The sequence below is a fragment of the Xiphophorus couchianus genome, chromosome 2 (assembly GCF_001444195.1).
Source record: "Xiphophorus couchianus chromosome 2, X_couchianus-1.0, whole genome shotgun sequence".
Classification (NCBI taxonomy): Eukaryota; Metazoa; Chordata; class Actinopteri; order Cyprinodontiformes; family Poeciliidae; genus Xiphophorus; species Xiphophorus couchianus.
The window spans coordinates 19,715,339-19,743,292 of record NC_040229.1 but is presented as its reverse complement, the minus strand read 5'-3'; the positions used below and the strand labels follow the sequence as shown (position 1 = coordinate 19,743,292).

Below are 27,954 nucleotides of genomic sequence, written 5' to 3'. Positions count from 1 at the left end.
GTAATTTTGTCTTAAATGAGATCTGAACAGTGTATTTATTTATTTATGAAAGATTCAACAGCTGGCCATGATCCCTGCTCCACTCATCATGACATGGACACAATGAGGCTTCTGTTTTGGAACTGTGTTGCTTTAAGAGGATTTTCTGGCACAGTTACCCTCCTGAAGTGGTATCTTTGAGCTCCCAGTCTTGTTCCAAAAAACCAGGTGGCTGTTACTATGTTTGGTTACCTTGGCAACTATAGAAACTGACTCCCTACACCCCCTTCAGGTGCACTTTATCAGATGACCTGCAGACTTCTTTGAACTTAGAAGCTGGACACAAGCTATCATCAGTCTCTTGGCGCTTTACTCCACTGACAAGACTGACAAGTAAATAGCCAGGCAATTCTCCACTTATAAACGTCAGGAACGGTTAGTTGATTTTTATCAAATATAACAACCTGCAATAACGTTGAGAGATCAATGGAAGACCATAAGTAATTAGTTTTTTACCTTTTACTTTACAACACTAATTTCATATTTGGACAGAAAGTCTATGCTACTGTTTTGTATCTATGTAACCACACGGGGGACTTGGGAGACAAAGTAATACTGCTTTGTACGACTATTGTGCTCCACCAGGGATTTGTATGTCAGCTGTATGACTGTTGTGCTCCTGTGTCACAATAACTGAGGAGACACCAGAAGAATACGACATGTACATTGGTGAACATGCATGGAAAACAATCAAATGAAAAGCCTCAAACTGAAAACCTTAAATAGTTTCATGTTGTGGAGATAATCATTAGCCTTATCACCAATTGATTCAGCTGCAGCTTTACTCTACCATCCATATTGGCTTATGACTCTGATGATTCAGACTCATACTGGACTGCTCTTAGCAAGAACTCTTCCTCTGTTGGCATTGTATTCTTCAAGCTAAAAGCCTGTCTGAATTGATTAATATTTTTCAGAATCCATACCAGAATCTTGCTAATCCAGGGTAGTATTGACTATGTCAGTAAATGACTCTAAAACTCAGATATTGTCAGCTCTCGTTATTTGTCGAAATACTGGCCATACTGTCTACCCTTACAACCTACTTTACCATTGGGTGGCTTGGATATTTACCATACAGAAAGGTTGGGGTATATTTTGTGTGCATTTTAAGGCTTTGCATTTTAGTGAAGTTCTGCTTTAAAATGTAATTTTTGAGCCTTCCCTACTTTATATAATAATTGTACAAGAAATTATTGAAAATGAAGTGCAGCTTTGGTTTTATATTTTAAGATAGTTTCAGTTAAGATGTAGGGTTTGGAGAGAACAAAGCTTAGGATTTAATTATATGAATTTTCAGTTTGCGTTAAGTTTATATTAAATGCTTAAAGAGTCAGGGTGAGCAGGAAGTTGGGTTGGAGCTTGTGTCATTGATCTACAGCTTAGTATTGTATTACTGACGCAACCAGGTGGAACTGGTGCTGGGGCCTTGCCTCTGACTGCCATGATGTCAGTGCTGCTGACCCGACAATCCTAACATTCTTGCTGGTTGTGTTTTATACCAGCGTGGAGCAGAATATGCAAGAGACATGTGGGAGAGATTCTCTGACTTGCACACATATGGCCTTTGTCTAAGCGCTGATTAATAATCTGGCATATCCGTCGACAAACACACACGTCATTAATTCAGTCTCATGCGCATACCCCCTCAAGCGCACACTCAAGCACACTTGAACCTGAATAGAGACGGTAATGGCAGTCTCACCGGCCTAGTTAAAATTCAACCCATCTTCTAGTGCCTTTACTTGAAACTTTGGCAAATCGGTTATGCATTCATCCAGCACTTTCAACTAAAATGCCTGTTATTAGAATGCCATGATTAAAGAGATCCATCTCTATTATGTGCCAGCATCACCATGCGTTTGTGTGTGCAAGCCCTCATTTCTCCTGTTTTTGTGTGTGTGCTTAGAGTGCATGATTGTAAGTACAAAAGACAGCTTTGCTTTGATCCAGTAAAGCCACTGAAGGAAAGAGATGACAGGCCTGCTACAGTGAAAGCTTTTAAAGGTTGTAGTTCCTGCAGGTGTTTACATTGGATGGATTGTTCTGTCCCATAGACATTCAGCACAGACAAGGAACAGATTAGTACGGTAAACTGCATTAGAAAGCGGAAGGACAACAGTAAACATTGAGGATACTTGGAAGTCTCTACGGAAATATGTTGAGCAACAAAGCAGAACTGGTTAATTTTGGATCGGCAGGGTGTCAGTGACTGTGTGTCCAGGGTGGGCTTGAATGAATCTTTTTTTCACTTCTCACCTTTGACCCCCACCCACATGATTGCTCTTCTCTTAATAAAGCAAGGTTTTCTTTCCATACAGAGCCCCACTTCTCTAGTTTTTTTTCTTGAGATCGTCATTTATTTATTGGTTCTTACCCATCTGGCAGGTCCTAAGTCATTTTTTTCTCTTTGTTTCATTTGTCTCTCAGTGGACATACACTCGTTTGTTCAGACAAAGATTGAATATTTATCCTCCTCCTTGTTCTAAGAAAGCCTGTGCTTGGACACGGGACATGTCCCAAGACGCTCAGGACAGGCTTAATGACTCTACTTCCTTTTGTTCTTGGAGAAAGGGCACCTCTTTCACAAAAAAGAGGAGATGAAGAAGTGAACGAGTCTCTTTGACCTGCCATCAGCATCCCATCATTGACCGAAAAGTTTAGGTCTCTCTTCAAAGTCCCAGCTTTCTGCTTAAGCTCTTTTTATCCTATTTCCATTTACAGATAGCAACAGCACAGTGTGACACTAATGGTGCCACGTTATCTCAAGAGACTGTGAATTCTCACAGAAAGTGACTTTAACATCCACAAGGTGGATGGAAAAAGCATGGGTTTAGATAAAGAAATGGAAAGAGTGATGCAAGACATGTTTTCTATTGTTCAAAATGTAAAAAAGTTCAAGAAATATCCAGAATTTCTTAGAACTATGCATAGTCACTCCACCATTTCCACTAAAATAATGGTGGTTTGCTGTCAAACCATGAATTTTCTCTTGAGCTAGGTTTCTGAGGAAAACAGAACTCAGTCAGGTCTTAATTTATGTTTTGCTATAATTACATCCTAACACGGCAATTACCTTAGCTGGCAAACACCATCCTATCATCATCATGATATACAACACAGCCAAACTTCTGCAGCAACAACCCTGGTCTGACCATAATGAGACATTAGTGCTTTATTTAGGCTTGTTTGGCACGACCTTTTGCCGCTTGAAAACCAGTGTCAACAAAAGTTTACGATTTTGAAATGCTTTTCTGAATAGTGCTGCTGTTTCAAATGTATATTTTGTTCACTGTTCTAGCCTTATAGTCCCTTGTTCTAGACTTTTAGTCCCTGTTACCCACCTGCTGAAGATTGTTCTCAGTAAAAGCCTTGAACAATTAGAAATTGAGTCATCTTTGTTCCACTCAGCACTCCCATTCTCAAGGAGACTATTTCTCTGCCTCAGAGCCATCTATTTCATCAATTTGGACTCAGTTAACCTTGACTCACGACATTTAGGCACTTCTGACATATTTACTTTATATTTGAATTAAAACAGAACTTTAAGCTGTTTTGGTAAAAACAGATTGTAGATTTCGTTTTTGTGAAATTGAATATATTATAAAGAAGTTTAGGCTTAAATTATTTTCATTGTTCTCTTTAGCTTCTATCCTGAATGCAGAGGGAGAGTTGGAGGAGGGGAAGAAAAGAGTTTGTGTTTCAGTCCCACGGAAAAGAGAGAAGATATGTGGAGTTTTACAAGGGAGGGTTTGGTGAGTGGGGGGCACAGCAGTGGGAGGTGCCCTGAGGAATGCCTGGAAGGTGTCAGCAAAATCTGGGAGGCTTTGGACTGATAATCCACTGGATCATAATACCCCTCCCTCAACTTTAAATGAACTGAATGTGATGTAGGACAATCATATAAGCCTGTCAGGGCCTGTGAAGTGTAGTTACTTCCCCAATACCTGCTGTTAAAATGTCACTTCTGCTTGGCACCTTAGAGTTTTCTCACAATGCCCTTTGGTACTTAAACCCTGTCTCAGGAGGTTCTTCCTTCCCATATGATTTGAGAGAGTTGTTTAAGAGATTTGTCTGACAACACAGCTCTTATACGTGCCAAAAGCTTTGCTTTATAGACAGAACAGTGAAGCAGTTCACGTAACTGCGAACTGGCTCTCAATGGGCCTCTGACTCAGCCCTGCTAAAAGCTGCTGCAGTCTTTGGTGTGGACTTTTGTTTGGATGATTTAGCTCGTCTAATTAATGCAATTAATGCCAGCCATCTATTTTTGGAAAAGTTCTGCTTTGTGCAATGAGCACACTGGTTATTAGGTGCTGTGACTGCTTGGGCTCATTAGTTTGCTGAAAATAAAATCTGACATCTGATAGAGGTGAAGAAAAGGGAGAATGACTAATTAGTCTTAATGGCCCTCTGGTGCTTAATTATTGTATTTTGAATCCAGAAACACAGTGTATAGTTTTACAGCATAGTTCGAAAATAATAATAATAAATAATAATTTCTTTGGTATACATTTTCCAAGTACTTGTTACTCATATGTTAATATGTGACAGGCTGTTAATTTTGTCTTCTCTTATTTGTTTGACTTCACCATAGAAACAGAGTAAATAAATAAAGGAACCAGTTGGATGTTAACCTAAAAGGATCTCTCAGAGCAAATTCATTTGTCTTAATCCAACTGATGTTACAGATTTAGGAGAAGATTCTCCATTTATTTCTTTTTGGTCAAAAGTCACATCTTTATTGTTGCAAAATAAACTCAGTCCAATAGTTATGTGTAATTTTACAAAGAAATACATTTCTGAAGAAGAAAATAAAGTTCCCTTTGACGGAACAGAAATGAAGACCTCATAATATTTAAGACACTAAATAAAGCAGACACGAAGCTCTTGACTTAAAGGGTAAATGGCATCACTCTTTTCTGCATAAAGAAGCTAACGTTTTGTTTATCATGTACAAAACCACATCCCTAAGAGTTGTCCAAAACATTAATGCCACCATGATTTAAATATAGTCATGCATCAAGTTAGATGATAAGTAGATTATAGACTTGTCCTTTAAATTATGGGTTTCAAAGCTTGTCCAAAACATCACAAGGCAGTCAACTGATGCATGATTGTTAAAAAACATCTTATAGATTGACAGCTCTTTACCTATATATAAAATCTGAATTCGAAAAGACCAAAGCTCCAAAAGTGCAAAGTTGTGAAGGAACAAAATGACTAGCTTGAACAAAGTGTTATTCCTTTATCACAAGCTTTTGTTAAGGTAGAATACATACATCGCTTTACTTGTTATCTAACTGCTTATTATTTATTAACTATACTGAAATAATTTATTCATCAGGGTTGCTTTTGAAAAATCTCTATTTGTTGAGCTGGAACTGTTTAATAAAGCATGTAATAGCTATTAAACCTGTCTCTTACAGTTTGTTTCAACAACAATAGCTGGTGTTGGCTAAAATCAGCTCAATTTGTAGCAATAATAAATAAGAGTTTTTGAAGGTTTTATTTGAAGGTTCTCACTCCTTTGCCAGTTCCCATGTAAAATAGTTTTAGTAACAAGTTTTGGAGTAATTTAACTAAAGTGACTAAGAGTGCACCTTTGGTTGTAAGATTATAAGAAACTTTGTGGGTTTTTAAAAAAAATCTCTTATAAAGTAAATTGAATTACATTAACTGTGAATAAAGCTGCACAGTTAATACAGTTAAACTTGCCCTGGAAAATGAAAGTTGTTAATAAATAGCAGGGTCTGTCTCTCCATGCGGTGCTTCCTGCACAGTCTACCTGGAACATTGGTCACGCATTTCTCAGCTCTGCATGTGTGTTTGTGTATGTGATGGGGCAGCCATCACAGGGTCACAGTTCAGGAATTTCTTTGAATTTATTGTTGAACACTTGGTACTTGTTTTTGTTTTTTGCATCAGCAATATTTTAATGGTCTGCTCCCTGCACTCGAGTGGTCAGGTTTAAGTGCAGCAGCTAAACTGTCCTTTTTGTTCTCAGGGCGTTGTCCAGTTCAAATGCTAATAGTTGCACACTCTCTCTCCTGTTCCACCTGGTCTGTCGTACTATGACCTCATTCCAGGAAAAGGAAGAGAGAATCACCTGACAGACTCATTTGTATTATCAGCTGATTGTGTAACTGGAGGGCAGAACTTCGATGTCAGATGCCTCAGGTTATTGACCGTACAAACATTAGAGGCAGATATGTAAATATATGCAAGGAGTTTCTAGTTTCTGTGGGGATTTTTCTATGAGCAGATCTCCATCTGAATGGAAAATGTTGAATAATTTAAAAAAAAGGATAGGTATGGTAATTGGTTTTGGTGAGGAAGAAACTGTTCTTTCAGATACCTGGAAGAAGTGGAAGTATCTGATCTGTCAGAGCACATAGAAAGAGGGTGGAGAGAAAGAGAAGAGTGACGGGGAGGGTGTGTTTCTGTGTGGGTGAGAGAGACAGAGGGAGGAGGAGCAGTGCAGACAGAGAGAGAACTGGAGCACACACTCAGATCTCGCCTGTGGTGAGGACATCCAGCAGAAGTGCATTCCTGAGGCAGACAGCAATAAAAAGGCAAGGAGGACAGAGCAGAAAAGTGGTGACACTCTTTAAATTCACATCTAACTGACCTCTGCTGGACTCGCATGCTTCCTCGCAGACTGACTCGCACTCTTCCTCGCACACCAGCTGAACAGCCGGCACCACTGGCTGGTGAGAAGGTTAGGATTTTCCCGACAGAGCTGGAAGGAAGGAGAAAATAAAAGAAGACTGGAAGTTTAAAACACCAAGAAGCAAGAACAAGAAGGTGAGTGTAAGGGTTTCTCGAGAGATTATTTGACCGTTTCTTGGCTTGAGCTGTTTGAATCTTTATGTCAAGAACTTTCTCTGAACTCAGCATATAAAATGCAGAGGCAGAGGTGTTACTAAGATTCATAAATCTAACTTAGTATTTTTGTGATGAGCAGAGAGACAAAATTGGGTTTGTGTCGTATGTTCGCTGAGTCGAACCGTGTCTTTGCACGTACGCACCTGTTGAAGCTAGACCCGCCACCCAAGTACTCCTCTGTGCAACAAAAGAACTCAAACCTGTTTGGGTTGAATATTCACTCTTTGTAAATCTTATTTTATTATTATTTTTGCTCATTTTTGAATTTACTCTGTGTACAAGGACTGTTCGTAGGTCTATTTTCTACTAACAAAAACTAAGCTAGAACTACAGTACACGAAAAGAGATAAGGGTTTAAAGATTAATTTATTGAAGAGATGGAGAGTGCGCACTGGCAGGTTTGTGCTGTTTTAGGCAACACATCCTAAATGCCAACAACATGCTAATCCAATGCACCAAATCACTTCAATACAGCCTGTTTAAACATTGGCTTGTCTTTATGCATGGCTTAAGATCTTGTTTATAAATTCCTAGCATGCTATGTGTCAGTCAGTGGAGCTCATTAGCAGGCTGCACTTGTTATCCAATCAAGGCCATCGATTGAAACCCCACCGAGTGCCCCCCCCCCCCCCCACCCCCCACACACAAGGGGGTGATTATTTTTTCCCTGACCAACAGTAGGAACTTAATAAATGTACCTCATGCTATCACAGTGCGGTTCATGCAATTAACTTGTTTTCAAAGAGATTATTAATGATAGTAAGAAGTGAAATAACTAAAACATGAAATAACTAAAGTGTTACTTCAGTTCAGTTTTATTTTACTCATTTAATTTTAATAAGTATATTTCAATTTTCAATTTACAAAATAGAATAAATTGTTCCAATTTTTTAAATGCAAAACAAGTCTAAGTTTGAGCCTTTTTTCTTCTACAGCAGAGACTCACCAATAAGAACCTCAATGAACCAAATTTCCAAAATCTTTTTAAAATAATTATTTAAAAAAAAACATTTATGTCTGGGCATTTTGATTTTTCCTGTAGAACTTCCTGGCCTTTTAAAAAACACATATGATTATGTTTAAACACATTATTATTATTATTATTATTATTATTATTATAAATTTTATGCTACATTTTGAACAATTTATTATTATTAATTTTTTGTTTTCCTGCTGTGAGATGTAATTCGTTAGTAAGTTATATTGAATAAACTGTAATATTGAAATGTTTCTTTCATTTTAGTAACTCAGGTCACTATGTTAATCACTATATAGACTAATTACAAACAGAGATTTAAGATTATAATACTATATTAGAGCAACAAAAACAATTTTGCACAGAAATTTGGGCTTAATGACAAGTTTAAAACCTTCTTAAAGCTTTTTAAAAAATAATGGTTAATCTAACAAATGAGTCTCATCAAAACATATATTTTAATTTATTGAATATTAATGTATATTAGGAGTCAAAGTGATGTTACTCCCCTTGGGTAAGTCACTGTAAGACAAGTTTTACAATTACTTTAAAAGCAAAAGCCACATTATAATAGAGTGGACATGTTAACCTTTCTTTAACAGCTTTTATCAGTTATTAGTGTAATTACATCAGTTAGCATTAGCGATTTCAAAAAGTCTTCCAACATTTCCACATCCAACATGTTCCAAGAGAGGCTGAAAGCTCAAAAAGATTAAACAGCAACTTTTTTGTCATGTGTTCAGCCTTCCTGTTATCTACTGTAAGTCTTGCTGTCGTAGCCTGAATAGCCTGTAGAAATAATCTCCTTTGACTTTAGTTTTGGAGTTAGTTTAGTTTTTCTTCTTTTTTTATTCAGGACTGATCAAGGTAAAACCAACCGGATTCCATTACCAGGTAGCTTTTTCGGGGCATTGTTTTTTTTTTAGTCACTTGTCCAAATGTACTATTCCTGGCCATTGATCACTAAAATAATCTAGACTGCCACAGAGTACCACACAAATTCATTTTATTAGGCAGCAATATCCTCATTATGTGTTCCTGCTTCTTTAAAAAAGCAGAAACATTATTATGCATCACCCTCTCCTTTTTTAGCATCACCACGAACACTTCACCTAAAGCGGTAAACCAGCAGGGTGATAACTGTGAAGTTGTCAGTGGCTGGAATACATCATAAAACTTTAAAACTCTTTTTTTACCCCCCAAGTCTTGTTTAGTTTGCATGTCTCTTCTCTCTGCTTCCCTCCCTTTATGTCCCCCTCACTGGTTTGATACTTGTTATTTCCCATCGCATGAATGAGGCTGTTTAGCATGGAGAGAGCAGAATGTCCTCTGAGAGAGCTCGTACCTTGTTCTTTGCTGTGTTATTTTTAATGCTCCTTTAATGCTTGAATACACAGATGGACTCCCTCCTTGTCCAAAGCAGTCTCTATCTCTGTCAGCGGCTCTGTCTGTCACTCAGCTCGGATGGCAGAGAAAGCAGGTCTGCCTGAGCTGAGCAAGTTATCTTTTGGGATTCTTGATGGAAACTTCCTGAATTACTCTAGAAGCTGAGAAGTGGCTTAATTTTTGCCGTTCTTATCAGCCGTGTTTCCCTCCTCCTGCAGACGATCTCTGGTGCGAGTATAATCGAGGACAGTATAGCCAGACTGCAGAAGAAGAAGTTTGCGATAATATTTTGGAAGGTGCCTTGCACCGCTTTTCTCCTGTACCTTCTTGCTTTCCTACTTTCCCCGTGTCCTTCCCCTGCCTGTGCAATGTGATGGAAAGCAGCGCTGTGCTCTGCTCATGCCGGATCCATTAGGGATGAAAGCACACTGCAGTGATAAAAGATTGATCCAGTCCTCCTTGCATCACATTCTCATCCCTCACACCCTGCCTCCTCTTTCAACCCAAAGTCAACCCAATTTCCAATACATCAAATCTTTGGCACTTCTCTAAATAAATCATCCTAACCAAGTGTACAGTTGCAAACTTTGACCCTCTAGATTTGAAAGCAGAAGAAAACGTATTCTTGTGTGGGATGTTGTACTTTGCAGGGTTACAAATACTCAGGGATACAAAGATTATGAAATTATATCCGGTCTGCAATTCTTTTAAAATTGGGACAATTCTTTTGGGGCATTTCCCTCAGAGTTTTTGTTGCATCAAGATAAAAATTGTGTAGCTAGCAGAACCAGTAAAAGACTGGCATTCAGCCCAGCACAAACAGGCCTTTCTTCACCTGTTTTATCCTAGAAGGCGAAAACAAACATAACAGACCTGTAGTTTGTCACCAGGGAGTCTGTAATTACTGCGAGGAAGGAGGGGATTTAGTGTAGGCATTTCACCGCAGTTAGGTTTTCAGATCTTCAGACATTCACACCTGAAAACGTCTCTTGTGTATGCACTGAAATTTGTAAAAGTAAGCAAACTAGTGCATTGGACTTATCCCAGCTGTCCTTTTTTTTCATTTGTGGTGTAGTGTTTGGCATTGTTCTTGTGTTTCTGTTTTCTTTCATGCTTTTTTGAGGAGTGATATTAAGATAATTAAAGGTCATAGAGTGCCACACTTCTGGTGCATTGCAAAAGTATTCATACATTGCAATCTTTTTCCCATTTTGTCAGTTTGCAACCGCAAACAGATTTTGGTGAGAATTTATTTGATAGATCAGGACAAAGTGCTGAATAAGTAAGGAAAGTGATAGCTTGTTTTCAGCCATTTTTAAGAAGCTAAACACATGGCATGGATTTTTATTCATATCTGCCTTTCAGAAACATATGTATGCTGCACTTTTACAGATCTGTTTTTTAAGTGTAGCATGCATATGTTGCTGATAGGCAGAAAAATCCACTGAAGTTTGCGTTTATAACATTGTTAAGGGATATGAATACATTTGCAAGGCACTGTATCCATAGCTTGAATCTTCCCTCATTCTTTCTGCATATTCATGTCAAAGGTCAGAGGAAAAAGCAGCTACCGTTGGAATTGTCATGTTGAGTGTTTCCACCTGGAGCCATGTTCCCAGTCAAACCCAGCTAACCGTAAAGTTCACCTGAGTGAATACTGTCATGTTCTGTCAGTGTGAACTTCTCCTGGCCTTCAATTGTACTCTCCGTGACATCATCAGAGTCTTTTCCTTCACTTATTCTGGTGTTTTCTAACTTTTTGTGACCACTGACTTGCTCCTAGCTCAGGCTTTTGAACACCTTTCTCTGTTTGTTCCTCTTTCCTTGACTCCTAATTGCTCACGTATAGTTTTTGTTGTGAAGGTAAACATCTCAGCCTCCCAGGATGCTCATGTGACTCTGAGTTGGTATCTCAGAGGAAATGTGTGTCTGTGTGTGAGCAGCAGGTTGCTCTGGGCAGCCATACTGTGTTGGTTTTCAGCACACAGAGCTCTCTGGGTTGTAAATAACATGACACCTCAGCCAAAAAGACGCGGACAGGACCGCAAAGGGGTGGGGGTTGGTCAAGACAGCAGAAGGAAAGACGCACAAAAAAACGGTCTGACTCAGAGGGCAGAGACACTCAATCAGCTGGTAGTAAAGAAACGGGCAGATGGATTTGACAGACCCATCACTCATGCTGAAAGGCATGACAGCGAAGCTGTCAGTGAAAGTAGATGTGTTTGATCAAGTAGCTTACAGACAAAGTGAGTGCGTTCTGATCTTATCATAGTTACAAAAATGTACATTAATAAGCAGAAAGAAGTTCTATTTTTCCTCTCTGAAATTTACATATTCATAACATCAGTAACATAATAAAATAGATTTTATGATAACAGTTTTGCTTTGGCAGCTTTGGGAGCTCTGACAGTCATTAAAAGAAGGAAACTCAGCCGTACAGAGCTCTACATAAATGTAATCTGAAAGTGGTGTTCTTAAAAAGTCATGGAAAAAAATGAACTAATACCTGAGACAGGATCTGAGGGGTTCATCATATTTTAGTTGATCATACAAGAGGTAAACAGTATGATATTAGATTGATAAAACTGTGATAGCATGAGTTAAAACTGAGAGAACTTGATATTATCTGTCTGGCTCAGTTTATCCATTGATGTTCTATGTTCTGACATCAGTTTTAATTTTTTTTTCTTCAGTTTAGTTTAATAAACTAGATTTAAAGTAGTGAGAGGGACCTGACTTCAGTGGTGCTGCTGTTTTTCTATATAGTCAAATCCCAAATTTGAGTTAGACTAGGCAGTCTTAAGCTAAGTGAACCAGTTGGTATAAATTTCTCATGACTTAATAAACTTACGTAAATTATCACAATCTTGGAGTAATTTTGGGGAAATGTATAATATATTCTATTTTGTCTGAAACAGAACAACAACCTTTGGTAATTGATTATTGCAGTTCAGTTGTCTGAAGATTAACACTGAGAGTCTAACAGGCTTATATTAGGTAGATTATTTACTCAGATGCTCCTTTATTTTTCATGCAATATTAAGGTAGCGATATTTTTGCTACCTGGAATATTTCCAAAATGGCAGATTGGTTGTTCCTGAAATTCAAAATCCAAAGAAAATATATGAATTAACTCCTATAAATCTGGAGAAAAAGACAAGAGACCAGATTAAAAAATTACATAAAAGTTGGACTAAATATTCCAGTGACATTAAAGATGTTATACAAAGGATAGAAACATGAACCTCTCAAAAATATGTTACAAGTCCTCTATAAGTTTGCATGCACATACACACTTATCTTTTTTATGTGTACAGTTTAGACTACTTAGTCTGAGACGCAGAAAGCACATCGGACACTGTTTTTCATCCATAAAGATGAAAAACAGATAAGACTTCTTCTCAGTGTCAGATTACCCTCATCTTTGTGGTTTTAAATGGGGCGTAATTCAGACTTGGGCTCTTTCCCAGTTTGCAGGTTTTCTGAGTTCTCTGGGGAAAGTGTGGATGAAACGTGGTCAGTTTCTTTTTGATATGTCTCATTTAGAGTCAGTCTGGTGGCTGGCTAAATAGTCTCTCTTCAGCAAACACTTGTCTTTATGCTGCCTCGTCCAGCCTCTCCCGTCTCCCCTCATTCTCATTCCCAGGGGGCAGCCAACTTATCTCTCTCATGTTAACTCAGCAACAGCATTCTCATCAGCACGTACGCGCTTGGTATCCATGCCCAAGTTGCCTCGGTGATTATGTGTGAGCGTTATGGAAGACAGCTTTACAGAGCTGAGGGCACATCTCACACAGATATACTATCTTAGTTTCTAAGATGCTCAGAGGGTGCCATAAATCTGCACCGTGCCCTCCCACCTTCTCCTTACTCAACTCTCCGGACATCCTCCAACCTGCAGCTCTGATAGCTATGATCGTTACTCTTTAGAGTAATGACAGGGAGACAGAGACGTGCATGACACCCACCCATCAAGCTATAAATCAGACCCTATTGAGAGGCCCACCCAAGCCTCATGAACCACATGAGACACAAACACCCCACCCTTTACTTTGTGTTTTAAGAGAAAGCTGGTTGAAAAGGTTTCATCAGATGTTTGTTTTGGTTCCTAATTTTCTTTTAGTTACAACTGTATATATGATCTTTTTCATCTTTTTCCTAAAGTATCCATATACATACTGCTCTTTTTTTTATTTTATTTTATTCCCGCTAAAGGATGTTTAAGACAGTTTTGTATTAGTTTTAAAATAATAAAACTAATAGTAGTGAAGTAAAGTAATTAAATAGAATATGTACAACGAACAAAGGAAGTTAAAAATTATGTGACCATTGTCAACCTAAGGCTGGAGAACAAATCAATAACCATACATATATCGCAATAGACACGTGATCAATAGCAATAAATAATACATCTTATAGAATACTCAATAGAACCACACAGCATTCTGGGAGATGTAGGCAGAGGAAAGGCTTTAGCCACTCAACCTCTCACTGCCAGCTAATAACGATTAGTGGCATCAACTAACTAACTCACTTGTTGGTTACCTAGCAACAATCTGCAGGGCAACAAACAGCTTCAAGTTTCCCCAAACTTTGGCTACTTAGCAACAACTTGCGGAGTAACTTACACATCAGCAGTCTAAGATTTTTCCACCTTACACTGGCAAAACCAGTTTTGCAAGTTTTATCCACAGTTTTATCCACAGTTAACACACAGTTAACATAAATAGTTTGGTTCTTTTTCAGATATTTAAAACAAAAAAACCCCCAAATCAACAATTATCAATATCGACTGATATGAGATGCTTATATTGTGATATGTTTTTCCGCCATATCGACTAGTCAACCATGTACTTAGTGTTCTTTGTGATTTCTCTGTGTATTGTATGTTACACTTGACATTGTTACCTTAACATCCATCTACCTTCCAAAATATTTATGTAGACTTCAGAAAAATATTTTATCTCCTGATTGCCTGTCATCTCATAATAGTGTTTAGTTCCTGGTCCTCTTAAGCTTTTTATACTTAGTTTAAATAAAGCAACAGGCCATATTTCTAAAGCACAGTGAGTTTTTTATTTGGAATGTGACTGTATGGTCTTATTTCACCTAGTTTCATGATGTGTTATAAATACCATTGAGGTTATCTGTTCAAACCTCCCCCAGTTCTTATCTAAGCATTCACAAGTAGCATTTTTATGGGATGAGGCTCATTTTGGTAACAAAATTGAAGATCTTATCAATTCTCGACAAGATTTGTTTTTACAAGGCTCAGCTGTGACAGGTTACTGAAAGGTATACATTCCAACTCTTCAACTACATGGCTGTGTTTGCCTGTATCCCACTCTCTAAGGGCCAGGTGTGTTGGAACTCCCTAGGTAAATACTAGGAAGGTGCCAGAAGGGATGTTTTACATACCAGAGGCACCGAACTGTGCAGCTGATGGCTGCCTCTCAAACTTTTGGACACTTGCTCAAAGATTGTTGTGTTCATGGAACCCTATTTTCCATTTCAAAGATTGACTGGCATCAAAAACTAGCAGTGCATGGATTAGATTAGTCATAGTGGTGGTTTGTGAAGTACTCGTGAAATGATTTTGATGGCAGATTGATGTCTTGGGAGGAAACTGAGTGGGATTCCACACTTTCAGCCATGAAAACATAAATTCTGTCAAGAGCCCTGTGTTTCCTTTTTTATGGTTGTTTTTGTTGTAATATTACCTTTATAAGCTCACAGAAGAATGTGCACCTGTTTTCCCCCCCTGGATTTATAACTAACTAACCTTAAGTTAAAAAAGGTCTTCCGTCTGCCTTTATTTATCATCTAGAGACATTTAATTTCGTATCACATCATAGGTTGAATGGAGTTTCATACTAATACTAAACAAGTGACTACCGAAATAGATTTAATTGTCAGGAATAAGTTCTAGAAATGTAAATATCTACCAACCACTTGTATGGATATTTATTATAAACAAGAATAAAAATGACACAGGATTAAGTAAGGTTTACAAGCTTTGGACAGGTCATGGAATTAATTTTGTTGTCTGTACCTATGCCATGTTATACTTTCAAAATAATCCTCTACACTAGGATTTCTTGGCTTGTAGATTTTTGGGAGGATTTATTTGAAAGATTTGTTCTTCTTATATGTTAGTTATTTGCTGGAATGTGACTTTATATTGTTTGAGTCAAATGGATTAGATGTGATGTTCATGTCAGGAATTACTGAGGAATCTATCACAGAGCTCAATATTTTTAGTGCACAAGGTGCACAACATTTTTGTGGCAAACAGTTTAAAAGGGAAGTCGTGTTGGTGGAACGAATAACTGAAATGAATCCCTACCTGTTTGAGCAGCATAACATGAAGGGAACTAGTTGTTAGTTAAACTTTAATTCTACATTAGCAAGTCAACCTTGATTTTTCTAGACAAGTCTAGTTTTTGCCTTGTTTATAATTTATGGATGTGTTTCCTTCCTGAAGGAAAAAAAAATGAAAAAAGAGGAAAACAGAAAACTAAATTGAATAATTGAAATAAGCAGATGTGGAAACAGCTTCTAAATTGCTAATGAGTTCCGCTTCAGAGATGTGACACTGGAGCCCGTGGTAGTCGTGACTGCTCAGTAACACATGGGTGAGGAGGTCGAGGTGAATCGTTATCACTTTACAACCAGACCTATGTATAATGTGCGCTGTTGAATTTCAGACTCCTATGTTGAACTGATGTGCTGTGTAAATTGCTCCCCTTTGAAAACATGAGGAATTTCTTTTTCAGTTACAAGCAGATCTAGTCCAGAACTATCCATCATCATTTAGTTTGAGTCAGACCACTGGCGGTCTGTGCTTAAACCCTTGTAACATATGATTTTGGCTATGACTAATAGAATATCTTCCTCTCTTTGTTTGCACAGTGCATACGTGTATATGTAGTCTATGTGCAGCATGTTTGAATGTGCTCTTTATTAAGTGTGAGATTGGCTGGGAAACTAGCGGTTCCCTCCTTCCCTTGCAAGCAGTGCTGAGTCAGATCCAGGAGTATATAATTACACATGTGCGCCTATCAGCAGTCTGAAAGTCATCGTCCTCAGCGCACCCATCAATGTAAACTCCTGCACAAGCACGGCTCACCCTGCAGGGCAAGCAAACCTCTTTTCCTGAGCCTGGCTCTCTCTGGGCTACATGCAGTCCTTTATTATCATGTTCACCATTAGCCACTGGCTCTGGGGGCGGATCCATGAGTCAGCGCAAACAAATTCCTCATCTGTAATGTGCTCGCCTTTCTTAGTTTCCGGGGTGAAATGAATGCTGACTGCCAAACCAGATAGAAGTCTTTTATCTGACAGGATGAATAATAAAGTAGTACTTCATTGTTCACAGGACTGTGTAAACTCTTGTGGCTATACGCTCACAGTAGTTTATCTATAATTAACTTTTAATAAATTACAAATGTTTCTTCAGATACATTTTATTATCAGAGCTTAATAATAGCAACACGCTCCACTTAAAGCAATCACAAATAAGCAAAACTGTATAATATTTTCATTAGTGATGTAATAATCACAGAGCTGTGGGTAATTTATAAACTTTGTTGGGTTTTTTTTTTTTTAAAGTTTGAATGACTGATTCTGATTTCTCTTGAGTAACTGTAATAAACAAGAGTTAAATGTATTTTTTCTGCCTTCCTGATGTAAAAAGTAACTAATAATTTGAATTAGAAGCATAAGCAATGTCACACTTATTTTTACAGTTTAGCACAGACTAGCACATAAGTATGGCTAGCACATGAGTAACCCTCATAACTAATAAACAACGCAATGTAGACCCATTCTTCAACTCTTGGGATTTTCAAAATGCACTCAACATTTCTAAGTGACGCATGTTACGTAACAGAAAGTAGTTGAATATTTAAAACAATGAAATAAATGAACTTGTTGTTATACTGTTATCCTTCCTGTTATATGGTGAAGATTTTGCTCTCAGCCTTAAATAAACATTGACTTACCTCTGTAGAAAATGCAATTTATCTTAAATAGCTTGTTGTACTTTTTTTTTTTTTTTTGCTTTCTCTAACTTAATTTTTAAATATCTTCTGGAATGAGCTAGTTACATTTCTTCTTCCCTCTGTAGCTACTTCTAAACTGAAGAGTGTTGTCAGATTGGTAATCTTGCTTTCCTTCTCTCTTGTGGTTCAGGATAAGGTAATAAGATTTACTAAGTCTTACCAGCCATGAAAGTAATGCTACTCATTCATAATGAGTGGAAATTCACACAGAGTGCTTATGCACTTTCTGACTGCAGTGGTAGTGACAGCTAGATTTGATTAGCAGACTCTAATGCCCTGCTTCAGTGGAAAGTTTTCCTTTAACCCTTAAGCTCTCATCATCAGTCTAATAATCATGTAATTGCTCAGCAGTTGCTCAGATTATTAATGTAAGGTAAATAATTTTAATGCACATTTGGTGTTACTTTGGATCTATATGACTGGTACTGACAGCTGCCCCATTCAGATTAGTTTAACAGCTAAGGTGCCCCCTGCATTCATTTACCCCTTCTGATCCTTGTATTGAGATTGCACACTTGGATGAGGGATTTGTTATAATGTAAAAGACTGAGTACTGTACAGGCAAAAAGATCCCTGTATGCATTTTAGATGACAAGAGCCATTTCAAATTCATTCATGCTGAGTCATTAGCATGTCAATAGAGGAGAGACAGAAGCTCACTGGGGACACTTTCAAAGAACTTGCCAGTGACGAGCAATTGGAGTTACTTCTGAAAAGTAACTGCCAAACAAAGATGCTATTAAGAAAAACACCTTAATCGTCAGGTGCATTGAAACCTCAGTGAAGGTTGTGTAAGCCGAGCGTCCATGCTGTCTAATTAACAAGCAGCGTGTCTGAAAAGCGTGCCGCAGCCTGGCCGTACCATGGAAAGTTATTAAGTTTTAATGCCACCCAATAGAAGCCCAGAGATCTTGTATCTACGCACTTTCCTCACATGCCCAATGGACCACTCCCTGCTCCCCACCTGCACGTGCCAGATCACTGTGGTGGCGGCCTCCTGTCTGCCAGTTAAGGTGTTTGAGAGGAAAAGGAGGCTCCTGGAGAATAGAAAATGTTTCATTCGACATGTTGGGAAGAAAACAAAATCATTAGAGCTAAATACACAATGTTAGGCGAAGTTTGAGAGTGTTATATAAAGTGAGTTTTATCCCAGATGCCTTCAGAGTGTACCAAGGACAACTGTATGTTTTGTACAGGGATTAGTACGGCTTAGAGCTGCAGGCAGGTTTTACTTTTCCGAGGACACCTGATGTTTTTAAATTGAATATTTGTAATTTTTTTAATCACTTAAGCTTATAGATATGATGTAGAGGCCTTGGTCGGTTTAAGATTCTTATGCTATGATAACCTTGATTAAAAATATTAACGAATCATGGCATTAAAGTAGAGTTTAAAAGTAAAGTCTGGAACATGATTCAATTGCTGATTTAAAAACAGTAAGTAATCCTGTTGCTGCTAAAATTAAATAGAATATTCATTTTTGCAGTTCTGATGTCTTTACCATTTATTTATTGATATTTTGAATTTTATACTAAGCAGAAATATTGATTAAACACTGTCTTCTATTTATCGGACATGCAACTTATACCTTCCCAAGTGTAAAACTGTACTACCTTATTAAGGATGGTGGGCAGCACGCCATGACTATGCTTTTATTAGCTTTTTTGCAACAGGAAATATTTACAAATTGGGACTTTTCTTTTTGTTCTAGTTAGTTTCCCCATGCCTAACACAGTTTCTGAAAAAAATGCAGTTACTGTTCCTGCAAAAGTCTATGCACAATAACTTTTTACATAAATTGCTGATAAATAATATGAATGACTTTATTTTTGCTCTTGTGAGGTCTAATCCACATGAAAATATGCTTGCTTGTGGACCAAAGCATTGGCATGTGGAGAAGAAAGAGGTGCTGTAAAGAATGCAAAACAGGAGGCGAGGAAGGATAACAAAAATATCTGCTCTTCCTTTTACCAGTTTTATCAGTGGTACAGTTCACCACTGAATAGATGTAAATGTTGGCATGACAGACGACCCAGCAATGTCAGAAGTCACAAAAGACTCAGTGCTCACTCCCTGGTGTAGAACCAGAGCAACAATGTCTGTGCAGTACAAATGAGCCCACGCTGCTTGGTGCCAGTGTGTTACTGGCTCTTTGAGTGATTGTCTTTGCCAATATGGAACAGAGTGGCACAGAGGCAACAGCTTCTCTAAGCACTGCCCATTGTTCCTTAACATCAGTCATCTATCTTATTATAGAAACTGAAATCAGACTGGGCGAGGCCTTTATTTTCTCTGCAGATCTTGATAAGGATAGCTGTTTGCCTGCGTTTGATTTGTTGTGTTTTTGTTTCCATCTGTGTGTGTTGCACACTCTGCCCTTTACTCCCTGCAATTTCTACTCACACTTGTGTTGCTGCGGAGATAGCGCCACAATCACTCTGCGCTGGAACAGCCTCTCGTAAAGATAGGACTGAATGACATGTGCCCTTGCACATACAAACCTAAATACATGCAAGCCGACCTTTGACCATTTCACTAGCACAAGCAGGACGCAATGCTGGGTGTTTTTTTGCCACTTTCCACACCCAGTAAGCAGACTCTCATTGTAGCTGCAGGGCACTTACTGGCTCCAACATATAAACGTGGCACATTTTTCTTAGTGTTTTTCTTAGAAATGGAAGGTAAAGGTAAAGATATGTCCAGATGCAGGATTAACACACATTTGCTGACGTGTATACAACGGTGCAACTGTTGGTAAGAAAGATTTATTTGTTGTTTTCTAACAGGTTCTTGTTTGTGCTAGATGTTTGTCTTTAATAAAAATTACATATCAAGACAGAAGATATTTGCTGTATGATATAATTATGATCTTATTCCACATTAACTGTGATTAAAGAAACCGGCATCAATTTACTTAATATAAATCTGACAGCTAAGTATAAACAGTATTGTACTATCATGCTACGATATATTTACATAAACTAATAATCAAATCAATGAAGATGTGGGGTATTTTTATCAAGTTGTATAGACATACAGTATATAGTCGTGTGAAAATGTTTTCATTCTATTTGATTTTCTCCATGTTTTCTTCTTATGTTTTGTCACATTGACCAATTCTTATCTCTTTCCTATTGATTGCCTCACGTCAAATTTTATGGATATTTTATGTGATCAACAAGCACAAAGTGGACAATAAAATGTGCGAGGAAAATGGTAAAAAAAAAAAATCATGTTAATTCATCTTCACTCTTTGTCAGAATTCCAATACAACTGTGTGCTTTAATAACTCACCTATCTAGTAAAAAGGGACTAGATATTTTGAGGGCCATCAATTTACAGCACCTCGGTGTGCCTAGAGGGACACAGAGACAAGCAGAGTCATGCCTCAAGTGTCTGCAAGGCCACAACACCAAGCTCTGCTTTGAGTTGAATCACAGAGCAGCTGCTGGAGTTTTTACTGAACGCAGTCAGGCTGATGAAAGACACAAAGCGAGCTAGATAGATAGATGAGTGATAATAAGAGAGAAAGGCGTATGGCTCCAATCATGTATTTCTTTTCTTTTTTCTTTTTTTTAGTTTTTCCCCATTATTTTTATCTGTCAGCATTTTTATGCAGGTTCTTAGATTGTCTTCCTCTCCCTTTCATCACACAAGTAGCATAACTTGTCAGCTTTCTTTTGTTGATTCAACAGGCAAGTTCCTCAAGCATGTCATTTTTCTTCTCTCTTCGCTTTGTCTGATTCTGAGGAGAGTGTGACTTGTAAATTGTTTCATGGTTGTGGGTTACCAGTTCCCCCACAACCCCCCTTTTAGAAGATTTATGGGAGGTCAGCATAAAGAGTTTCAGTTGAAACTGTGTCTTCTGTTGTGTGGATGGGTGGGGCATGGGTGAAAGTCAGGGTGGGGACTTAAGGGGGGTATTCTACCCGTTGGAAATTGTAGGGTCAGGGCAACTTGTGGTTAGGGCATGGTTGTGGGAGGTGTGGACTGTTGCCATGTGAGTCACTCCACAGTGTGAGTTTTGAATAACTTTTCATGGTTTGGATAAGAGTGAACATGTGTGCTATGACTCACACGACTTGCAAACTACCTACAGCATGTGCTTGTTCATTTTTAGCTTCTTGTCAACTTTGACATCAAGTATTACACAATACAATTTAATACCAGAAGAGATTTTGATTGAACGTTGGATTCTCCATTATTCCAGACTCTACCCCTGCCACTGTCACTATTGTAGGTAATTTAGGCCAATGTACTACTTTATTCTTCAGATATTGCATAGAAGAGCTTCCCCTTCTGCCTATATCTCATTGGGAACTGACACAAGACTCTGGAGCTGTGTCAGCCAGGCAGACGTGTTGTTCTCAGTATCGTTCTACTTGTGACAAAAGGAACAGACAGCAACCTGAGACCCACAGACCTGTTTGTTTCCTGTTAGTGCAGATTATCACATTTCAATAGCCAGAGGTACAAGAGCTAAGGATTGTGGGAAAATAACAATTTGAGCTGGGAGGTAAAGTGACAGTACCTGCTTCTTAGGTTGATAGTATTAAAATATTTAAATAATACCCTTGTTTTAAAAACGATTTAATTGTCCAGAGATGTTGGCCCTTTTTGCAATTTATGATTATTTAATGTCCGTGCTATTGCTTAAAATTGCAACAAATTATGGCACATTTGAAACTTCTTTCTTTACCTACGCGCTTATCAGATGGAATCAATGCCGGGTAATCCTGGTACCGCATCCTGGCTGAAAAATACTTACCTGGGTACAGGTACATTTTTGCTACAGTAGATGGTTTAGATCATAGCAAATCCATGTCTTAGCATGACCTAGTCCAGACCTTAACCTGAGTGAGAATACATGGCTTAAAAAATGATGCTTACAAACATTGTCCACCCAATCTGACTGAACTTGAGCTATTTTACAATAAAGAATGGATATACATTTTATTTTCTAGATGCACAAAGCTGGTAGAATCACTCTACAAAAGACTTCCAGCTGTACCTAAAGCAAAATGTGGTTCTGCAAAGTATTGACTCATGCCCACATCTATTTGTGTCAAATTTATTCCACTTCACAGTTATGAACTAATCTTTGATGATCATAAAATTCAGATCTGATATCTACATTGAAGTGTGTTTATTTTGTAACATACAAAAATAAAAGGAAGCAATACAAATGCTTGTTTAAAACTCAGTAAACGTATGTTTTAAAAAGATGACAAATGAGCTCAGGGTTTTGACTTGAGGATTCTACTGCAGATGGCTTAAAAAAACAAATGTTTCCCTCCTGCTGTCTTGTTTTCTTGAACTTATGAGAAGCCTCACCACTGAGGTGAATGATTGTCTACACCCACTTTATGGCATGCAGATAGGGTTAATTATATATTACAGCAGTTCACACTCTGTTCTGTCAAAGAAAATGGTGGACGTGTGCTGTTGAAATTTTAACGTTTTGATATCTGATAAACGCTCCTCTTTCAAATCACATATCCTGCCAGATAAAATTGCCTTCCCCTACATCCCTCAAATAAATTCCTTTGGTGTGTGATCACCCGCTAATGTCGCCTTCTTGTTTTCCAATGATCTCGTTCTGCTGGTTCAATTCTTGAGTCACACTGTTATTTGTTCTGTTTGTGCTGTCGTATTGAGATGTGCCGTGCAATGTTGCCACATCAGATAGTTTATTGCTCACCACAAGACTTTTTGTTTGGCATTTAAACAGTGGAGAGCAATGGTGGCGCAGGGCAACCAGGTCAGTAGTGGAGCAGGGGTGGGGTTAAGGGCTTTTGTTAAAGAAATCAGGAATTCTTCCAGCTGGAAGATGAAGTCAGTGCATTCCTTCGGAGCTGCTCCCAATAAGCAGCCTGTGGAGCAAAGCCACGCTTTGAATGAAGGGCAAGATAATGGTGGCGTTCAAAGTAAAACACCTCCCATTGAGAACCAGGGAGACATAAAGAGAACACCATCTGTCTGACTGGCTGAGGAGCTCTCTTTGAGCTACCTGAACAGAAAAAAATCATTTGCCATGCCAAGTTCAGGAGACAAATGCCTGCAGCACTTCACTTCTTAAATGCGCTCATAGGATTTATTACTTTGTTTTGAAGTTTTGCTATTAAAGTACCCACAGAGGGGATAGAGGCAGTGTAATGACATTTCTTTAGGTTAAACCTTCTGCTCAGGTCTGGAAAGTTAATTTGAATCCAGCTCTGGTCCTGCTGAGGCTAGTTGAATCCAGCATGCACATACACATTCTTGTCTTTCTGTGGTTTTCTTCTCTCAACACACATCCTAAACAGCCATGAGTGACTGTGCCCTTCCTGTCAGTTCCTCTTGGCACCAAGCTATTATAAAATCTTTGGAGGCAGGCAACAGAGCATTTAAAGTGGCTACAGGTCAGCATTCTTGCTCACAGGTCTACAAGCTACTGTCAGGTCTATTAACAAAGCACTCGGACATAACATAATCTGGCCTCACTCTACTAATACTTTGCCAACAGTCTTCAACCCTATAACTACAGTGACTCACAAAAGTATTCATCTCCCTTGACTGTTGTGGTGATTTTATGTGATGAACCAACACAAAGTAATTGTAAAGTGAAAGATAAATGATTCATTATTTTTAAGATTTTTCAAAGAAAAATGCGAAAAGATAAGCATTCCCCCTTTACTTCGACACCAGTCTTCATAGTTTTGCCCAACCAGCTGCTTTCCCAAGCCACCTATTTAGTAAACAGTGTCCTCCTGTGCGTAATTTAATCTCAGTATACATACAGCTGTCTTGTGATAGCTTCAGAGGTTTATAAGAGAACATTGATGAACAAACAGTGAAACACAGTGTACATGTATGGGATAAGGTTGTTTGGAAGTTCACTGAGGTGTCTAGGTGTGTAAAACCACATTCTAAGCTTTTAGCTTTCCACAAAACAGCTGAATCTGTCATCTAGAAATAGGAAACAATAGACTTCAATGTTAAATGACAGACAGAGCTAGGAAAGCATTAATTAGAGAAACAGCACTAAACACGGTGTGCCAGAAAACAAGCATGAAGGTGAAACATGGTGGTGGTAAGAGTTGGTGGATGAAGCTAAATAGAGGGGAATCCTGGTAGAAAACCTGAGAGACTGGAGAAGACTTGAGACTAGGGCAATGTGTAGCCAAAGCCAAAACAATGAAGCAAATGAAAGCATATTTATGTGTGGGAGGTCCAGACCTAAACTAAATTAACAGGACTAGAAAACTGGTGTCTACAGTGGCTCTCTCTGATCCTGTGCTATGTTCCGAAAAGAAGCAAACATTTCAGTGAAGTGGTTTGGAAAACTTTTAATCTTGATGGGACAAATGCACACCACACTTTCTGCTTTGTATTTGTAAAAAATGTTAACTACCATATAGTTTCCAAATTATGGATGACTTAGTTGTTTAAGGGGGATGAATTTTGCAAGCCACTGTATGTTCATCTCGTTCATCATGTCAGATTTTGACGTCAGTACTGTTTGGTGTATAAACTTGCAATATGATATTATCAGTCACACTAACTCACCTCTCTCTCTCTGCTGTGTATTATTTTGCAGAGGGTCATGCATCGGTAGAGTGTGACAAGCCTAACTGAGCTGATCTGCTTTGAGGACAATCTAACCGCTCAGTGTGTCCTGCTTGGTCCAAGATGGAGCTCAAAGTGTGGGTGGATGGAGTGGTGCGCGTGGTCTGCGGCCTGTCTCAAGAAACTTCCTGCCAAGATGTCGTCATTGCTTTGGCACAGGCCATTGGTGAGTACTTCAGCCTCTACAGTTATTGTCCTCCAAGAGTAGCATATTGCATTTGTATATTTTTTTCTCTTTTTTCACAGTTTGTATAAAAACCCTTAGCAATCTGCATTATGAAATTGTTGTAACAAGTAAGGGAGAAGACATCCTGTTTTTCTTGCTTTTTATCTCTCTTCACTGACCTGAATCAAGTCCTTAACTGGATCTTGGATTTCAGCAGGGTGTCCATCCCTGTGTCCTCCGGCTTAATGCTAGCCACACGCTGCAGCAGCATTAAACAGCATCACTCCGCATTTAGACTCTCCTCCTTCTGTGAGTGAGCTTGTTGCCAAGTCATTGGGGAGTGTTTGCCCTAATTTCCAGATCCTTGTGGAAACTTCACTCTATCTGAATTTTTTTTCACTTGTTGTGCGAGTTGTATACATCCAACATTTTTCCAAATCACATTGATAGAGATATAGCTGTATATCAGTGCACTGTTCTCAGTGTACTGTATGCAGTATGAATCAGATAATGCTCAAAAACTAGTGCAACTCACTACCTTAAGCTCATCTTACTCGTGATGAAACATGGTAGTAGCAACTACCATGGACTACTAGAAATATTTTTTTGAGGAGAGACAGGATAGTAAGAGTTGGTGGATGGAGAAAAATACAAGAGGAATCCTGGAAGAAAATCTTTCAGAGATTGCAAAAGACTTGTGACTGTGGCAGAGATTCACCTTACAGAACAACAACCCAAACGTACAACCAGGACTACAACAAAGTGGATTAGATCAGAGGTGACCCAACTTCAACTCTCAAGGGCTTGTGTCCGGCATGCTTAAGACGTCTCCATCGTTTAACACAACATAATCAAATAAATAATTCATTAACTGGTTTCTGTAGAACTTAATGGCTTATTGAGGAAGTAATTCAGCCATTTGAATTATCTGTGTTGGATCAGAGACACATCTAAAACATGCAGGACACTGACTCTGGAGGACTGACTTTGTCATGTTGGATGTTGATCAAAGCATATCAATGCAATAAAATGATCTTTTCAGAGTCCAAATGTAATCTAACTTAAAACATTTTGGAACTGCACATTCACAGACTCCATCCAATCTGACTGATCTTAAGCTTTGCAATTTTAGGCTTTCTCAAAAATTGGCACAAGATAAAAGAATCTAGAGTATATCTTCCTCTAATATAAAAGGGTTTTAGTAAAATAATAATGCTTCTGTGCTTAACTCTCTGTCTTTTTGTCTGTTTTCCAGGTCAGACTGGTCGATATGTTCTTATTCAACGTTTGAGGGACACTGAAAGGCAGCTTTTGGCTACAGAGAGACCCCTGGAGTCTTTGGCCAAGTTGGGCCAACATGGCAACGAGGTTCAGTTCTTCCTGCGGCGTACTGGCCCTAGCAGCAGTGATGGTCCTAGTTCAAAACAAGAAAGACAGTCTCCTCTTCAACTGCCCAAACATCCTGAGCCAGAGCCCCTGAAACGTAACCAACCTAAGAAAGCACTAACGTTTAACTTGGGGCCATCCACTTCCCCAAAGACCAAACCTAAGCAATTTCAGAGGTCTCCAAAGGACTCATCAGAGCAAAGGGTCTCACCATCCCCCTTATCTAGTCCTGTATCCCCACATTCTCCCTCACCTCCTATTGGGCCTACTAAGGAGGAAGTGTTTAAAAAGATCCTTCAACAACAAGAGAGACTGAGAGCCATAGAGGGCCAGCTCGAGGTCCTAGAGAAGGAGTCACCATATCGTCCATATCCTTCTCCAAGCCCCTCACCAGTATCAGAATCTCAACTGCAAGAAGAGATTGATGCTTTGGAGCAAACAATGCGAAGGAACCATGCTGAGCTCACCCACGAGCAGTACTGGGATGAGGAACTTCAGGTGGAGGTGGACAAAGAGCGAGAAATGAGAAGGAAGCTGACGGACCTGCACGCTAAGCTGGACGACTGTGGGCGGCGGCTGCATGACTTCTCTGTACGCTCTGCCCAGCTGGAGCAAGAGATCCAGAGGGAGAGCCAGGCAGCAAGCAAAGCCAGCGGGGCCAAGGAGTCACTTGATGCTGTGAAGACAGAGCTACGGATCCAGGAGAGGAAAGGGATCGACTTTGAGGAGCAGGTGTCAGAAGGTGACAAGGCCCTGGAGAAGGCAGAGTCTCTGCTGCAGGTAAGGAGAGAGGTAAAGGTTTTGGAAAAAGGACTATAAATTCAGAGGGGTTAAGATATTCCCCATTTTGCCTCACATCAATCTGTATCCCTCTCCTGCCTGCATGATGCTCCAGACATATAGCAGTGAATAGACAAAAAAGAGAAATATGAATTCTGAACAAAAGCTGATCGTTTTATCAGTATCACGACATGATTATGGGATACTCATATCTTCCTGTTCATTGAAGTGTTGTATTTATACTCAAGCTAAACTGGTTTGGCAAGTATCACATTGAATTCAGTTCATGTTCCAAATTCATAATTACTCAAGTTGTTTACACTATATTTACATTTGTGTGCCTTTGGTTGTACTGTCTGTAGAAAATTGGATTAAAAGGAATTTATTTGGATTACAAAAACCCCTTTCATTGGATTTACTTAACCTTGACACATTGTTGTGTAATGTCTTATTTGTTGACTTTGAGTCATTGGCACAGGTATCCTAATAAAAGCCTAACCCAGCTTAAAGGCAAAATTGAGCTTTCTCCAGGCCCCGGACCAACCCAGTATTCATTCAGCATAGAAAATATGTATTGAACATGTCAATATTTGAGCCTCTTTTCATAAAATTACCACCAGATGTTGCTTATAAACCATGTAATCCTCAGAGCAGAAACAACA

At 38.8% G+C, this 27,954-nt stretch overlaps 1 protein-coding gene across 4 annotated transcripts in view; it reads left to right on the top strand.

The window, feature by feature from the left end:
* The window catches only part of rassf7a (Ras association domain family member 7a), a 35,101-nt gene that overhangs the window by 2,636 nt on the left and 4,511 nt on the right, over positions 1–27,954 (top strand). The window contains exons 2-4 of one of the 4 annotated variants that reach the window (XM_028003141.1): positions 6,700–6,846; positions 24,932–25,126; positions 26,382–27,292. In XM_028003141.1, the coding sequence (XP_027858942.1) occupies positions 25,024–25,126; positions 26,382–27,292 (1,014 nt within the window). In that variant the 5' untranslated portion in view covers positions 6,700–6,846; positions 24,932–25,023. Of the gene's footprint in view, positions 1–6,497; positions 6,847–19,956; positions 20,107–24,931; positions 25,127–26,381; positions 27,293–27,954 lie in introns of those variants that run through there. The other 3 variants (XM_028003131.1, XM_028003159.1, XM_028003151.1) reach the window with 3 other exon arrangements.